Source organism: Rhincodon typus, chromosome 28 (assembly GCF_021869965.1).
Source record: "Rhincodon typus isolate 14 chromosome 28, sRhiTyp1.1, whole genome shotgun sequence".
NCBI lineage: Eukaryota > Metazoa > Chordata > Chondrichthyes > Orectolobiformes > Rhincodontidae > Rhincodon > Rhincodon typus.
Window position 1 is genome coordinate 29,448,702 of NC_063359.1, and position 17,229 is coordinate 29,465,930.

Consider the following 17,229-nt stretch of genomic DNA (forward strand, 5'->3'; position numbering starts at 1 on the left):
CCAGCATCGGCAGTTCTTACTATCTCATAATGAATGCTGTGGCTGGTTTGCAATGCAAAGTGATGCCAACAGCATAGTTTTAATTTCTACACTGGAGGATATTCCTGGGAGATCGTCCAGTGAAGTTTTATGGGTGGAACTTAAAAATAAGAAAGGGATGATCACCTTGAGGGGACTGTATTATAGGTCCACCAATAATCAGCTGGAAATTGAGAAAAAATCTGTACGGAGATCTCAGATATCTGTAAGGAAATTAGGATTGTTATGGGAGGGCATTTTAATTTCCAAACATAGACTGGGACCGTCATCGTGTTAAGGGCTTGGATGGGGAGGAATTTGTTAAGTGTATACAAGAAAACTTGCTTATTCAGTACGCAGATGCACCTAATAGAGAGGCAGCAATACTTAACCATCCGTTGGGAAATAAGGCAGGGCAAGTGACCGAGGTGTCAGTGAGTGATCATAATTCTATTAGATTTAAAATAGTTATGGAAAAGGGTAGAACTGATCAAAAAGTTAAAGTTCTAAATTGGAGTAAGACCTATTTTGACGATATTAGACAGGAACTTTCAAAATTTGATTGAGGCTATTCACAGGTGAAGGGACTGTGGGAAAGTGAGAGGCCTTTAAGAATGAGAATAATGAAAGTTCAAAGACAGTATGTTCCCATTGGTGTGAATGGCAAGGCTGGTAGGTGTCCAGAATGCTGGATGACTAGAGAAATTGAGGCTCTGGCTAGCTATGTGTGGAACCACAGGAGATGGGTGAGATACTAAACAAATATTTTGTGTCGGTATTCACTATGGAGAAGGACATGGAAGTTACGAAACTTGGGGAAATAAATAGTAAGGTCTTGAAAAGAATTCATATTACAGACAAGGAGGTGCTAGAAGTCTTAAAATGCATAAAGGTGGATAAATCCATGGCACCTAGTCAGGTGTTTCCCAGAACTTTGTGGGAAGCTAGTGAAGAGATTGCTAGGCCTCTTGCTGAGCTATTTGTCTTATCGATAGCCACAGGTAATTGTGCCAGAAGACTGGAGGCTGGCTCATGTGGTGCCATTATTTAAGAAAGGCTGTAAAGAAAAGTCAGGGAACTATAGACAAGTCATCCTTACATTAGTGATGGGTAAGTTGTTGGAGGGGATTCTGAAGGACAGGATTTGGAAAGGCAAGGGGGATTATAGGTGGTCAGCATGGCATTGTGTGTGGGGAATCATGTCTCACTAATTTGATTGAGTTTTTGAAGAGGTGACAAAGAAAATTGAAGAAGGCAGAGTGGTAGACGTTGTCTATATGGACTTCAGCAAAGCGTTCGACAAGGTTCCATATGGTAGACTGGTTAGTAATGTGAGATCACATGGGCAGCTAGCCGATTGGCTACAAAATTGGCTTGAAGGTAAGAGACAGAGGGTGGTGGAAGTTATTTTTCAGACTGGAGGCCGGTGACCAGTGGTATGCCACAAGGATTGGTGCTGGGTCTGCTGCTTTTCATCACTTATGTAAATGATTTGAATGTGAATATAGTAGGCTTAGTTAGTAAGTTTGCAGATGACACCAAAATAGTGGTGTAGTAGACAGTGAAGAAAATGGTCTCAGAGCACAATGGGACCTTGATCGGATGGGCCAATGGGCTGAGCAGTGGTAGATGGAGTTTAATTTAGATAAATTAATTGTTGCATATTGGTAAGGCAAACCAGAGCAGGACTGAGACAGTTAATGGTATGGCCCTGGGGAGTGTTGCCGAACAAAGACACCTAGGAATGCAAGTACATAATTCCTTGAAAGTGGAGTCAAGATAGATAGGGTAGAGAAGAGGGCATTGGCACACTTGCCTTCATTGGTCAGAACATTGAGTAGAGGAGTTGAGATGTCACGTTGCAGCTGTACAGGAAATTGGTGAGGCCACTTTGGAATACCGGGTACAATTCTGATTGCCGTTCTACAGGAAGGTTGTAGTTAAACTTGAGAGGGTGCAGAAAAGATTTACAGGGATTTTGCCAGGACTGGAGGATATTGGAAGTTATAGGGAGAAGCTGAATAGGCTGACGCTTTTTTCCCTGGAGTGTCAGAGACTGAGGTGTCATCTTATGAAGGTTTATAAAATCACGAGGGGCATGGATAGGGTAAATAGCCAAGGTCTTTTTCCTAGGGTGGGGGAGTCCAAATCTAGAAGATATAGGTTTAAGGTGACAGCGGAATGATTTAAAAAGGACCTGAGGGGTAACTTTTTCATGCAGAGGTTGGTGCCTATATGAAACGAGCTCCCTGAGGACTTAATGGAGTTGGGTCAATTACAACATTTAAAAGGTATCTGGATGGGTATATGAATATGAAGAGTTTAGAGAGATATGGCCCAAATACTGGCAGATGGGACTAGGTCAGATTGGGATGTCTGGTCAGTACAGATGAGTTGGACTGAAGGATCTGTTTCCACGCCATAAGACTCTATGACTCCATGGCAGAGGTTACCATCAAGATCCCACCTTCCAAATCTCACCCCTCACCTGAGGTGCGCTGACCCTCAGGTTAAACTTACTGCCAGTCATCTCTCTCCAATGATAGAGAAGCCCTCTGGTCATCTGGGACTATGGTGACTTTACTTTGACACTTTATTCACAATAAAATTATATAATTTAGCTTCATCTCATCACCAGTCTATTCCATTTACTTTAAGTAATTTTCTTACTGTCTGAGATTTTATTCCTATCTTGCTCATCTTCTCTTGGTTGCTAGAATTATGGTTATTGAAAACCGACCATTAATGATCTGTTAACTTCACGTAAACAAATACATATAAAATATAAAAAATATACTATACATATATATGGAAATATAAAGCATTTGGCTATTTTAGATCTGGTAATGAGGCAGGCTTAATGAATGATCTCGGAATAACAGATGTCATTGGGAACAGTGGCCATACATTTAACATTCAACTTGAGTGCGCGAAACTAAAGGCAGAAACAACTGTGCCAAACTGAATTAAAGGTAAACAATTAGAGCTGAGTTGTCTCGAATGGACTGAGAAAAGGGTTTAGCAGAAAAAGAATCATAGTACATATTTAAGAAAATAGTTGGTGATTCACAGAAGATATATCCCAATGAGGAAGAAGGAGTCTAGGGAAGGAGTTAAACCAACCATGGTTAAACAAGGAAGATAAGGATAGAATCCGTTTGAAAGAAAAGACATACAATATGGCAAAATGTATGGTGAACCAAAGGGTTGGAAAAGTTTTAAAAGCCACCAAAAGATGACCAAAAAACAAAGAGGGAGAAAATAAATTATGAGGGAAAACTAGCAAGTAATATAAAAATGGACAATAAGAGCTTCTTTAAATATATTGAAAGGAAAACAAAAGCCAAAGAGAACATAGGCCTTTAAGAGAATGAGGTGGGGGAAATAATAATGGGCAAACAGAAAATGTCAGATGAGTTGAATAAATATTTGGCAATAAAGGGTAAAGGTAATGTCACCAAGGCCCTATAGGTTGCTCTCTCATTAGAGACAGATAACTGATGGTTGTTTAACCTAAGGGGAGAAGTTGAGAGGGAGGGTCCTTCATGATAACCTCAGCAATTGTGGGAATTGAACCCATGCTGTTGATATCACTCTACAGTGCAAACCATCTATCCAGCCAACTGAGCTAACTGACCCTTGTTAGTTGTCACAGTGGAAATATTAATAGCATTCCAAACATACAAAATAATAAAATGGCCCAACAGAGGTTGAAATAAATATAACTGTCGCTAAAGAAAAAAGTAGTAAGGAAACTGATGGTTTTAAAGGACTCAGAGGGAGAGGGGACATGTAGTGATTGTAATGAGGTCACTCAAGTGGACCTCATAGAATATGAGTTCCCTGATTGGGGTTGTTAATCTGGTCCAATCAGGGAGCCCTGGCTGATAGATAAAAACAGGAGTATCAGACATCCTAGTCACTCTGACAGCTGGCTCTAAGGGAGCTGGAACAGTGGAGTCAAGGACTTTCCATGTGTAAATAAAGGTAGATGTGGTGATGGGATAAAGGCCTCTGTGGAGTTATTTCAACATCCTTATTCAAAAAGAGAGGGAGACAGAAAACAGGTAACTATAGACCAATTTGCTTAACATGTGTCATTGCAAAAATGCCACAGTCTACATAAAGGATGTAATAGCAGAATATTTAAAATATATAATCTAATCAATGAGTCAGCATGAGTTCATGAAGGGGAAATCATACCTGACAATAGTTTTAGAGTTTTTGTGAGGAGGTAATAAGCAGAGCGGATAAAGGGGAACCAGAGGTAATATACCTGGATTTCAAAAAGCTTTTGATAAGGTATTGCAATAAGTCTTCTTAACAAAATGAGAACCTATGATATTGGGTGTGGTATGTTAGTGTTGATGGTTTGCTAACTAATTGAGGACAGAGTTGTGAATAAAGGAGGCATTCTCAGGATGGCAACTGGTAACCAATGAAGTGTCACAGGGATGAGTGCTGGGACCACAATTACTTAAAATGTATTAATTAACTGGAGGGATGTGAATGTATTATTGCCAGGTTAGTAGATGATACAAGAATAGGTGGTATGACAAGTTGTGAGGATGACACAATGAGGCTGCAGAGGGATTTAGACAGGTTAATTGAGTGGGCAAAAACCTGGCAGATGGAATATAATGTGAGATATAATATAATGTCATTTTGACAGGAAGAATAAAAGAGCTGGATATTAATTAAATGGTGAAAAAACTGCAGAAAGTTGCAGTGTAGAGGGATTTGGGGTTCTAGTACATGAATTATAAAAAGCTACCATTTAAATTGAGTGGGTAATAAGGAAGGCAAATGGAATGGTGGAGCAAACTCAATGGCCAAATGACCTGCTTAAGTTTCTACATCTTATAGTCTTTACAGTATATATCAAATACAAACTGCAAAATCTTCAAGTGGAGCAGAGGTTCAGATACCTTGGCAAGACTAAGGGAGAAGCCCTCCTCAAAGTTGTTATTTCAGTTTTTCCCAGGAACAGTGACAAAATCAACAAATTCCAAAAATTTAACTTGTTTTGTCAACTATTTCTGGAGGTGACTGAGAAAGCTGAACCAAAAAAATTGGAATAAAAACAAAACCATTTGGAATGACAAACTTGTGGCATGTTGTCAATCACTTTATTATACTCCAGATTATTCTCCTCTCAAACAAGAAGGGCCTGTTTCTATGCTTTATGACCCTATGACTCTCAAACACTTCTTCAGGCACAATAAGGAAATTGTGAAATGTTCATTTCAGACGTGCAGTGAATTCAGAGGGTAGAAAAGGTAAGGAACTTATTACAGATCCTAGCTTTATAATGAAGCTCATGGATGCTGTGTGCATGATCTCCTGCACAAACATAAATTCCTTTAAGTAGGTAGTGTAGTGTCACTAGCATTTAGGCCTGCCTGTTCAATTTTATGCTCCTTGCAAAGCATAATATCAAGAGCGGTCTTACGGTATGCACTATGTGAAGTAGCTTGCTTCCAGAAATTGCTTAAATTGGCTTCACTATAATAATAGTCAACAAAAGTGCAAAAGTGTATTAAAGCATTAAAGATTTTTATTCTAATTAAAACAGGAACTAAGCTATGATTCACAACTATCTATAAAATAATGTTTAAAACTTTGTAGATTCAAAATGAGGGCTATTAGATTCTTCCAGTTCTTGGTCTGGATAAGCTTATTTGAGGTTGATGTTACCAAATGAATTGATTTTGATATTAATTGATATTGATATATAAATATTTTATATATATGAATGTTGAAACACAAAATCTACCGTCAAATAAGGTTAATTCATGGTAGAGAAACTGTTAAGTACTTACTATGATATAGTATGGAAGTTTCGGTTTAATAAAGAGTGGAGTTGCTACCAAGTTAATTGTATATGGTGATTCTGTAAACATAACTCTGGTGTAGTCAGCATCTTCAGATATTTCAGCTGACATTAAATACAAAGGAAAGAAAAGTATTATTAATTCTGACATGCACAATTGTTTTTCCAAATATCTTACAACTTTAATTTCATAAAGTTCACTGCACACTGCAAATCCAACCCGCTAGAAACTTTGCTTCTGATTTCAGAATAATTAATCTTGAATTAAAACAGAAGTTGCTGGAAAAGCTCAGCAGGTCTGGCAGCATCGATGAAGAAAAAAATCAGAGTTAATATTTCGGGTCAGGTGACCCTTCCTCAGACTGATGGTAGCTGGTAAAACGTTGGTTTATATGCAGAAAATAGGGAGGGGGATGGGATGGGGAGTAAACGATAAGATAGAGCCCAGAGAGAGAGAAGACCAGTTGGATAGACAAGAGTTGATAACGATCTCACTAGGAGGATGAATAGTTGTTAATGGGAGACTGTTAGTGACAATAGGTAGTGTGTAATGTGATAACAAGGCCTGGTGTGTGAGGTAGGAGACTAGGACATGGGATAGTTAAGCCCTAAATTTATTGAACTTGATACTGATTCCGGAGAACAGCACAGTCCCCAAGCAAACGATGAGGTATTGTTCTTCCAGCTTGCATTGAGCTTTGCTGGAACACTGCAGCAAGTCAGAGACAGAGGCTGGCCAAGGAGCAGGGTGATGTGTTAAAGTGGCAGGCAACAGGTAGCTCGGTCTTTTTTGCGAGCAGAACACCCAGTCTATGCTTCATTTCCCCAATGTGGAGGAGACCACATTGTGAGCAGTGAACGCAGTAGGCTAGACTCTGGGAAGTGCAGGTGAAGTGTTGCTTCACCGGAAAGGTATGTTTGGGCCCTTGGATAGTGGGGGAGGGAGGAGGTAAATGGGCAGGTGTTGCACCTTCGCCGGTTACAAGGGAAAGTGCCATCTTCAACATCTGAAGATGCTGAATCTTGAACTTTATGTCTTGTTCTCCCAGTTTGCAATGAATTGGTAGCTCAATGACTGGTGTGATCCACAAGAGGTAGATTTCTTGCAAGTTAGTTATTCTCCTCAGTTCTGTCAGAACTTTTGTGATGAGTTCATAATTTGCTCAGAATAGACCTTCAAAGTTGAGCCTGTATACTCTTGTTGCTGGTCCTGTTTCTTGACTTTTTAGATCCCTGATATGATCCATTTCAGGATCTTGGACTGGGAGCCTAGTAGTCAGGGTTTGGTAGCTTTCTTGGCAGCTCTAATTTGTAGCTTTTCAAGCTGCACCACTTATTTTAACAGGAGAACCACAGGCATGTTGCTTTCTCTCTCACTATGCACTAATTCACTTGCTCTGGTCTACCAACAGCAGAGTACTGCGCTCAATCTGGGTCAGGAGTCACCACACAAATGCAGTAGATATATACCTCCAGGAAGTAATATAGACTATTTCTGGGCTTTGAGACCAACACAGCTCGTGGCTATCTGCGCTAGCACGCATTGAGCCTCCTGATGTCTGCTGGCAAAACATCTTCCGCAAAGAAGTGACCGCTAGCAAAGCACTCATAACATAGAAACAGAGAAAACAGGAGCAAATGTAGGCTATTTGGCCCTTTGAGCCTGCTCCGATATTGAACGTGATCATGTTTTATAATCTAATCCAGTACCCAATTCCTGCTTTCTCCTCATACCCTTTGAACTCCTTAGCCCTAAGAACAATATCTAACTTCTCATTGAAAACGTTTAATATTTTAGCTTAAACTGTTCTATGTGGTAGAAATTCCACCACTCTCTGGGCAAAGAAATTTCACCTCATCTCCATCCTAACTGGCCTACCCCATATCCCTAGACACTGTCCTGTGGATCTAGACTCGCCAGTGGGTGGGGAAATCCTTCCTGTATTTATCCTGCCTAGTCCTGTTATAGTTGGATGGGTTTCTATAACAGCCCCCTCATTCTTCTAAACTCCAGGGAATATATTCCTAATTTATCTTTTCTCTCTTCATACATCAGTCATGATATTCCAGGAAACAGTCTAGTAAACCTTTCTGGTACTTCCTCCATAACTAGAACATCCTTCCTCAGATAAGGAGACTAAAACTGCACGTAATACTCTCGATTTTACGATAGACACTTCTATAGACACAGGAGTTCCAAAAGTAAGCTCCACTCACCCATGTAAATCCCTTGCCCTCACTGGAACACACTCCACATCTGTCAAACTAATGACAGCCCTGACTCTGAATGGTGCAGTTCCTGGTTGGCTATTAACAATTACAAACTGCAAATTGTAGCCAACCCAAGATGTGAAGTCTGAGGTTTCACAAATGATTTGAACGATGCTCAGCTGCTTGAGATGGGCTAGGAAAGCTGTGGCCATTTCTTCTACAAGTGGAATCAAAGAAACAGCTAAAATTGTGACTGCAGGTATGCAAGTCAAACTATCACCCACATTCTGGGAGATCCATTCCTTGTGGCATCCCAGCCATTTACATCGCATCAGCTGAAGACATTGAATGGATTGTTAACCTCAACATCGAACTTAATGCTTCCCTAGAGAAACATTTTTAAATTGGAGAAGCATGTGGTACATATATACATCGGCATTGACAATTTTCATTTCTTTTGAGTTATTATCTTGTACCTGAAGAATCTTGAATTGTCACTCCAATGTACAAAAAGTCTCCATCAAGATCCTCAATACTGCCTCGGTGTATCACTTCAGTTGCAGCTTTTGTGTTGAACTGTACAGTTACTTCTCCATTTGACATCTAATGAGGAACCAAAGACAACTAATTATATAATCTAATGTCATGCTAAATACTTCAAATCAATTGAAGCTTTAGTTGTTCTAAACAGTCAAAGTATAATGCTTTACTGAGTGACATTGTAGATCGTAATCAGCTATTGCAAGCCAGTGATGTCAAATAAGAATAACAACAGGTCAATTATTGCACAATTATCTTTCTTGGTGATATGATTGTGGGGAAGATGAGTGGTTTAGTTTAGGAACAGAATAGTGACTAAGGGTTATATTGGCCAGAAAGTGGAAGTGTTGGGAAAGATGAGGGGAAATCAGAGAACACAAGGTAGGAGGAAAGAAGAAGCATTCAAGCGATAGCATTGAAATGCAATGTGGTACTGAAGTGTATGAGTGGATCTCCAAGCCCCAAGATTGCAGTAAACATAGGATGGAGCACAGAATATGGGGCAAAGCATCTGGATCTCCACTTCTTTCTTGCTGCAATTGTGTCATTGCACTGTTATTTTGCAAATCCTGATGAAAGAATTTAAAGCTGCCCTAGGACCCTGACTCAATGCTTCCACCCATTTACAGCTTCAAGTTTCACAAGATGATAGGTCAAAAAAAGAGCAAAAACATTAGGGCCAGTACATACTAAAATAGGTGGCAGGTAAAGTAGCAGTGGCAGCAGAGCTTAAGAAAGGCCTAAAATATTAGAGGCTTGAAGAAGTATTGAAAACAATTTTCTTTGGCCATAAAGAGAGGAGCTGGGCAAAACAAATGGGAAAGTGCAAGAGGACCACCTAATGTGAAGCTTTCCACCACAGAATGATAAACAGTTTTACCATTATAAAGTATTAACTCAAAAAATGGCTGTAAAACTGTGACATAGGTTAATGTGCACCATCAGCAACATTTTTAATAGGAACAAGAACAGGCCATTCAGCCTATCGAGCCTAATCTGCGATTCAATTAGATTGTGGCTGATCACTTACTTCAATGCCACTTTTCCACAATATCTTCATATTCACTCATGCCATTAGTATCCAGGAGGCTCTTGATTTCTGTCTGAACATGCTCAGTGACTAGGCTTCCAGAGCTCTTGGGGGTTGGAAATCGTAAAATTCATTACTCCTCAAGAGAAGAAACTCCTCTTCATCTCAATTTTAAATGGCCTACCTCTTATCTTGGTCCACAGGTCTGGCAGCATCTGTGGAGAGAAATCAGAGTTGATGTTCTGGATCTAATGTTAACTCTGATTTCTCTCCACAGATGCTGCCAGTCTTGCTGAGCTTTTCCAGGAATTTCAGTTTTTGTTTCTAATTTCCAGCTTCAGCAGTTCTTTTGGCTGTTATGTGGGTCCCTTATTTAAGAGTGCTAACCCACTTCCTTTACCTTCATGTGTATCCATACTAACTGCTGAATATCCTTGGATAGTCAGTTCACGCTTTGGGTCAACCTATAGCTACATCTCCATAATGGGAATTAAATCAAACCATTTACCCCAATTCATTCATTCAGATCATCAACCATTTAATGAATGCTATATGCTTCGTGAGTATCACAAAGCTGAAGCTAGACATCCAAAATTGAGGTAGGATAACTGAAATTCTAATCATCATTTTATGTTTTATCTTACCCTAAGGGTTTGTGCTGCATGTGGCATTAGACGTTTCGTACCATCTTTTTCCAGAATTCCAAAACGAACAAACACGTATGCTGATGTAATTGTTTTTTTATAAAAATAGCTGTAAATTTATGAAAAGAATGTATCATTAACTGAAATAACACTATTTTAAAAAACAAAAAAATTCTAGATTTTGATCACAAGAATGTATAAGGGACAGCATTACACTGACAAAATTGAATTGGCTTTGAAGTACTATGCATATGGGGGGGAGTCCGTTAGCTCAGTTGGCTGGATGGCTAATTTGTGATGCAGAGTGACACCAACATTCCCGCACCGGCTGAGCTTACCATGAAGGTCCCTCCTTCTCAACTCTCCCCTCTTCTGAGGTTTGGTGACCCATATGATCACCAACAGTCATCTCTCTAATAAGACAGCAGCCCTCTGGTTCTCTGGGTCAATGACAACTTTATTTATTTACTGTAAGTACAACAATAATGAAAAAACACTCTATGAACTAGAAAATTATGACATACCTGCTTTGTGATAATAACACAGGAATTGTCAAATGGTGATCCGCAAGGCTTCATTTGTAACTATTAAGTTCCATTTATGAATACTTGTCTGCTAGTGGCTCCAGAAAGTTCTTTTCCTAAGTACTTACGAAACTTCCATACTTCCCTCAGTGACTCTTCTCCAATGACTCAAAGTAGTCTCAGCTAACCTGTTCAGATTCTTGAAAACAAATCCTTCCCCTATGCAATATTACTGAACAGTGGTCTTTTATTTACAACAATCTGGTAGTTTCACAGCATTGGATTTACTGGCATTGGTTGTAGGCCAATCGAACACATTGCAACTATTCCTGAATGCCACAATAACAGTACAAGCCAATCAAGAGTTATGAAGTAGACATGAGGCTTCCTAAGACCTAAATAACAAATGTTCAATCTCTGAGAACTGCTCAGCAATTGGACCCCGCGGTTCGAAAGCATGAGCAATATTATTTGCTTAGGTGGAAGTTTAAATTCCATCCGTGGTCACCATTTCTGATACTATCTTTTTATTTCAGATTTATTAATTTAATTGAACTTTATTTCCCAGCTAGCAAGGTTTGAATTCATGACCTGGATTTTATGTGAGCTCAGGAAAACTTGACCAGCACATTTTTGTACAGTTCAAAATTCACACCTGAACCATGTGCAACTTCGCTTGGATCTTTTCACACAGCAGTCAGGTTCATTTTGCAAGCCATGATGGAATGCAAGAGGAGTGAGGGTGCAGAAATGGACCTAGTATAAAGCTCACCTTAGTTCTCCAAGACAGCAGCCCAGCTCCCAAAGTAATTTATAGACCCCTGAAAGTCACACACCACCCTCTACTGGCTCTCTCATCACCCTATGCCCCTTCAGATCTTCTATGTCAACTTCATGCCTACATGTATCCTTTTTAACCACTTATCCCGTATACACTGCACAGTCATCTGAAGTTGTGCAGTAGCAACGGAATTATTTTAAACTCATCGGAAAAATTTAAACTTACAGCAAGCTCATGAAAACCTGAATTCAAACACACCATCATTGACACTGGAAAAATACACAAGCAAAAGAAAATCTAGTCCTTTAAATGCCTATTCTGTTTATAAACAAATAAGAAAGCACAACAAAGACATAATTTGTTCGTATAGGCTCTTAAAAGTTTCAGTATTCTTGCATTAATAGATCCCCAGATGAGCTGAAGTTTTTGAATCCCAACCAAATATTCATAATGACTACAGTTGTCATAAGAATAGCTTCCAACTATGTAGAGCACAGAATGGTATCCCATTTCCCATTTCAAAGAGAGCATTTGTCAATCAATGCAGGGAAGGAGGTGCAAAGATTTATTTCAACGTTAAAAACTAATATTCTTTTCAACTGCTTGTGCAATACACAATCTAGTACAGACATCCAAAAGTGTCAAAATGTTTCAGAATTTTCAGCATATTCCTGGCTCCTTGACAGGCTTCTCTCAGTGGTCAGTACCAAACAATCATTCAAGAATACTGTTCAGGTGAAAGAGTAGTCCTCACAATGGGGACCTGACCCTTGGAAGAGGTGTGTGTCCATTCTGCACCCCATGCATTCACAAAAGCTTCTAAAGGCTGCCCAAAATGAGAATGGGGTTTGGGAGGCACAAGAAAGTTGTTTCTCTAGCAAAATTAGTTCAGCAATCATCTTCAGCTGTTTTATTAATGACTTTCCCTCTATTATAAGATTAGAAATGGCCCTCTTATGGTGCAGAGATAGTGTCCCTACCCTAGACGGGAAGGACCAAGTTCAAGTCCCACCCGCTCCAGAAATGTATAATAACAACTCTGAACAGGTTGATTAGAAAAATAAGTTAAATTTTAAAAGAGATTAAAAATTTCTAAGGTTAGAAATGGGGATGCTTGCTGATGATAGCAAAATATTCAATACGATTTGCATCTCCCCAGATAATGGAGTAGCCTGTGTTCATATGTGGTATGGTGTGGGCAAAATTTAGGTTTGGACTGATAAATGGCAAATAACATTCATGCCATTTACAAGCAAGCAATGATGATCTTCGAGATGAAAAAATATAACCATCACTCCTTGACATTCAATGGCATTACCATCGCTGAATCACTCACTATCAACATCTTAAGAGCTACCAATCATCACAAACTGAAATGGACCAGCCATATACATACTGAGACAACAAGTCAGAAGTTGCACATTCTGTGGCATGTAACTCACCTCCTGGCCCTCCAAAAGCCTGTCCACCAGGCACAAGTCAAGACTATGATAGAAAACTCTCCACTTGCTTGATGATTACAGCTCCAACAATACTCAAGAAGCTTGAAACCACCGAGAACAAAGCAGTCTTCTTGACTGTGTCCATATCCACACACATTAACTCCCTTCACCATTGATACACAGTAGCAGCAGTATACACATACTATCTACAAGATGCACTGCAGATATTAGCCAAACCTCCTTAGGCAGCACCTGGCAAACACACCACCACTGCAATCTGGAAGGACAAGAGCGACTGATTCATGGGAACACCAACAATTCCAAATTCCCCTCCAAGCCACCCACCATCCTGACTTGGAAATATACCGTTATTACTTCACTGTCAATGGATCAAAATCCTGGAATTTTCTCCCTAACAGCATTGTGGGTGTATTTACACTGAATGGACAGCAACAGTTCAAGAAGCCTTCTCATCACCATTTTCTGAAGGGTAACTAGGGATGCGCAAGAAATGCTGGCCCAGCCAGCAAAGCCTACGTCACCTAAATAAATAAAAATGTCAGATGTTGTAATATGAACTCCAACTTTGACAGGGCATCTGCACAAATACCTTTGCATTAGTTTGCTTTTGTAGATGTTTTTGAGTGTGTGGGTTGGACATATTCTGATGTGCTATGACAGCACAGCTGAAGTAATACTTTCCCATATAATCCCGCTGTTTATGACACCTACATTGGAATTGGGGTGTTACATAAGTGTGTTGATGAATACCAAATGCTCCATCACTTCAGATACCACACTTGCTGCTTATATCCAGCATTTTCTGCTTTTATTGGACTGCTGAATCACTGGGTAAATGCACTAACTCAGAGGATTTTCCCACGTGACTCTTTGGCCTGTGTACAATTAAATCTCCTGAGTTGGTTACACTATGTGCTTCTACAACATCTGATGCAAGGATGAAATGAGTTAACCAGAATTTCCAAGTGTGATTGTCATCATCGTTCCCTGCTGGAAAGTGTGAGTTCCTGGACATTACAACGAGCAGGATCTGGCTAGCCATGGTGGAACTGAATACAGCATTGCTTTCACTGGAATATGTACAACCTACAATAGCACAAATGAAAACAAAGTACCAAGCCTGGAAATGCATTGACTATTATATATGATGTCACAATAACAGACTATAGCCCCAGATTATTTACTGACATACTGAACTACACCTGTACAGTGTTAGGGAAACTTCAGACAGATTTAGAAGGAGGTGATAATGAGGGGCTGAATACCCATCTCAGCAGAAATCCATCTCATGTGAATTGTGTCCCAAACTGCAGACATGTTAATATAACCTTCGAGAAATATGCAAAAAATAGGGTTAAAACCCAGCTGGGTCCCTTGGTCTGTGTGAATTAGTGGCCTGATTTGCGAGCTTGAAAGTCACAGCTTGACAGTGACTGTTAAAAACCCCTCAACTGCAAGTAAAATAAATTTTTTTTCTCTTGTTCTGAGTCCTGGAAGCCATGAAAACCAGTGAAGTTACCATTGTAAAGGAAATAATACAAATGCCTGTCAGATAGCTTCAGAGTCAAAACTCTTTAAATCTTCTGTTTTGCCACAACGTCAGCATTACCAATATCTTCCAACTTAATAGGTTCTGAGGAAGGGTCACTGGACCCAAAACATTAACTCTTTTTTTTCACAGATGCTGCCAGACCTACTGAGGTTCCAGCAACTTCTGTTTTTGTTGTTGTTAATAGGTGCAGTATTCCACCACCTCCTCATCACAGAACCCAGAGTCTAATGCGTGTATCTTTTTAACTGTTCTCTTTTTACTCAATTCACATTTCTAATTTGTGCGCATGCGTGTCAAATTTTATTATCTTTAATCATATTTAGTAACTAAGAAATGCACACTCTCTTTAACTCAAGAATGCCTGATAAATTTGGCTCCTTTAAAAATAGAAATAGGATGAACTCAAGAAAAGGTTTCCATAAGGGAAGGGATGCTTTTCAAATTAATCTTCAACTGAGAGAGGCTTTAATTAAGAAGGGATGAAAGTTCATCTCTCCTCACCCAGGAACATAAGGGACTTGTAATGAATTGGGGACCAATCATAACAACATGTCTGCTCATGAAAGATACCACCAGGCCTTGATAAAACTACTGTTCAGCAATAGATAAAAAATTTTGTGTTGCCTCAGTAAAACAATTATAATACTAAAGATTTATTTAATCATATAACTAATATTGGAGGAAATGACCTTATTTGTGTTAAGGGGTTTAATGAAGTTTTGTAAAATGTTGGGGTTTGGCCTCAGGTGCAGAAAGGTTGAAAATCCTTGCAATAACATTCTGTCATCACCTTCCTATGAAATACTTGGATTTTCATCTGATAAAATTGTACTGAAATTATTGTTATAATGTAGTGAAACTCGTTCCTGAAAACAGAACACCTGTTTCGCAGCAACACATTACTGTAATGGTCACTACAAAAACCAACTTTTATAGCATCCTTATGATCAGTATACAGCCATCTTTGTTTACTTTTATCACAATTTAGCATTATTTAATGTTTATAAAAACATTTTGAAAATTATTTTATATTTTAATTATACTACATCTCCAGAGGGAAACACCAGTAAAACACATTAATACATGGAAATGAACATGCTGGTCATACTGGAGCTTTGTGTTCAGGTATACCAGATGAGTTGGACAAATGCATGCCACTCGCCAGTTTTATTGGTTTTATTTCCTGGTTCAAAATAAATTTACAATCTAACTGAATCAGTCCTCACGTAAATAGGTTTAAAACCACACATTGCAGTCACAAGATCCAATTCAGGACCATTTTTTCAAAATGACTAATGAAGCATCACTATATATGTACTACATGAAACAGATTCATGACAACATATTAACAGTATCATTATCAAAGAACTGACATGTTCTTCATACGAGCCTGTCTCAATTTCTAGACTTTTTGAAGATCTGTAACTACTTTAAATAATTGATTAGTTTACATAAAAGTTATCAATTAAATTAAATATAATTGTAAAGGACAGAGAGAACACCAATCAATAATTACCTTGCTGTTATAGTTATTGTAAATCGTTCAAATTCTTTAAAGGAAATGTAGTTTTTTTCTGGTTTGATAGAGATCTGAAATGTGGGTAACACTGAAAAGATATCAATTTTCTGTCAAAAAATGGTCTGGCTGGATTACGTATTTCTTCAACCACAAACTCCTTTTACTTGCGTATTGATATTTCTAGTTATTTGGGTGATTAGGTTTGATTTTCAGATTGTTTCTTTAAGCATCTTTGACGTTGTGAATATGATTTACAGTTTAGTAGATTAACAATAATTAGAATTAAGAACTATCCTAAATTTGCTAAGATTACTGACAAATATGCACTTTACTTCTGTTCTTAAATAGCACAATTCAATTTAAAATAAGAATCAAAACTTTTAATTTACTTTCAATCATTGGACCAATCACTAATCAACATAATTATTGCTCACACTCAATCAAACTCTTATTGGTTACACTCAATCAATTTCTCTTTATTCACTGCCCTGTGCAACATAAAGCAATTATTTTCAGTGCCCTTGATTTTGCAGCGAAGATATTGGTTACCCGTCAATGTTCATCATTACATGTTTCTTCTGCACATGCACGACCACTAACTGCTCTTGAAATCACTTGCATCATACTCAAACCCTCCCTTTATTTCATGTTGGAAAACTGACTGTAGTCCCTATTCACCCTCTAAATATTCTTCCCCTTTGATTTCATGCTTCCATTTGCATGAAACACATGTAATTTGTTTGCTACCTAAGCTGCTAGAACATGCTGCAGCATTGATGTTCATGTAGTGCAGGGCCATTCAGTGAAATGTTTACCCCTGTTTGACTCATTAACTGCTTCTGCAGTGCTCCCCACCATCAGAAGTTGACTATGTTTCCTTCTATGCTAAAAAAGCAAGTTAAACTGCACAAGCTAATGGTAACTCAGGCACTAAGAATGCAATGCAAAGCTGACAGAGGCCAACAGCCTCTAAGTAAACATTAAGGTGCTAAGAAAGCAAGCAAAAAGCCATGAGATGCATGGCTGTCCCTGCTTGTAGAGTGATCCGACACAAGTATGCAAAGTTTTAGGTGTTTTTCAGCTTAAAAGTTGAAGGCTTGGTTTCTGAGTTGAT

The 17,229-nt window shown here is 38.8% G+C and overlaps 1 protein-coding gene across 1 annotated transcript in view; it reads right to left on the minus strand.

Moving 5' to 3' along the window:
* Positions 1–17,229, minus strand: part of c5 (complement component 5) — a 106,483-nt gene that overhangs the window by 77,560 nt on the left and 11,694 nt on the right. Inside the window, exons 7-10 of the mRNA XM_020514981.2 lie at positions 16,113–16,203; positions 10,277–10,385; positions 8,539–8,665; positions 5,841–5,956 (exon numbers count right to left, since the gene is read on the minus strand). Of these exons, the coding sequence (XP_020370570.2) occupies positions 5,841–5,956; positions 8,539–8,665; positions 10,277–10,385; positions 16,113–16,203 (443 nt within the window). The remainder of the gene's footprint in view (positions 1–5,840; positions 5,957–8,538; positions 8,666–10,276; positions 10,386–16,112; positions 16,204–17,229) is intronic.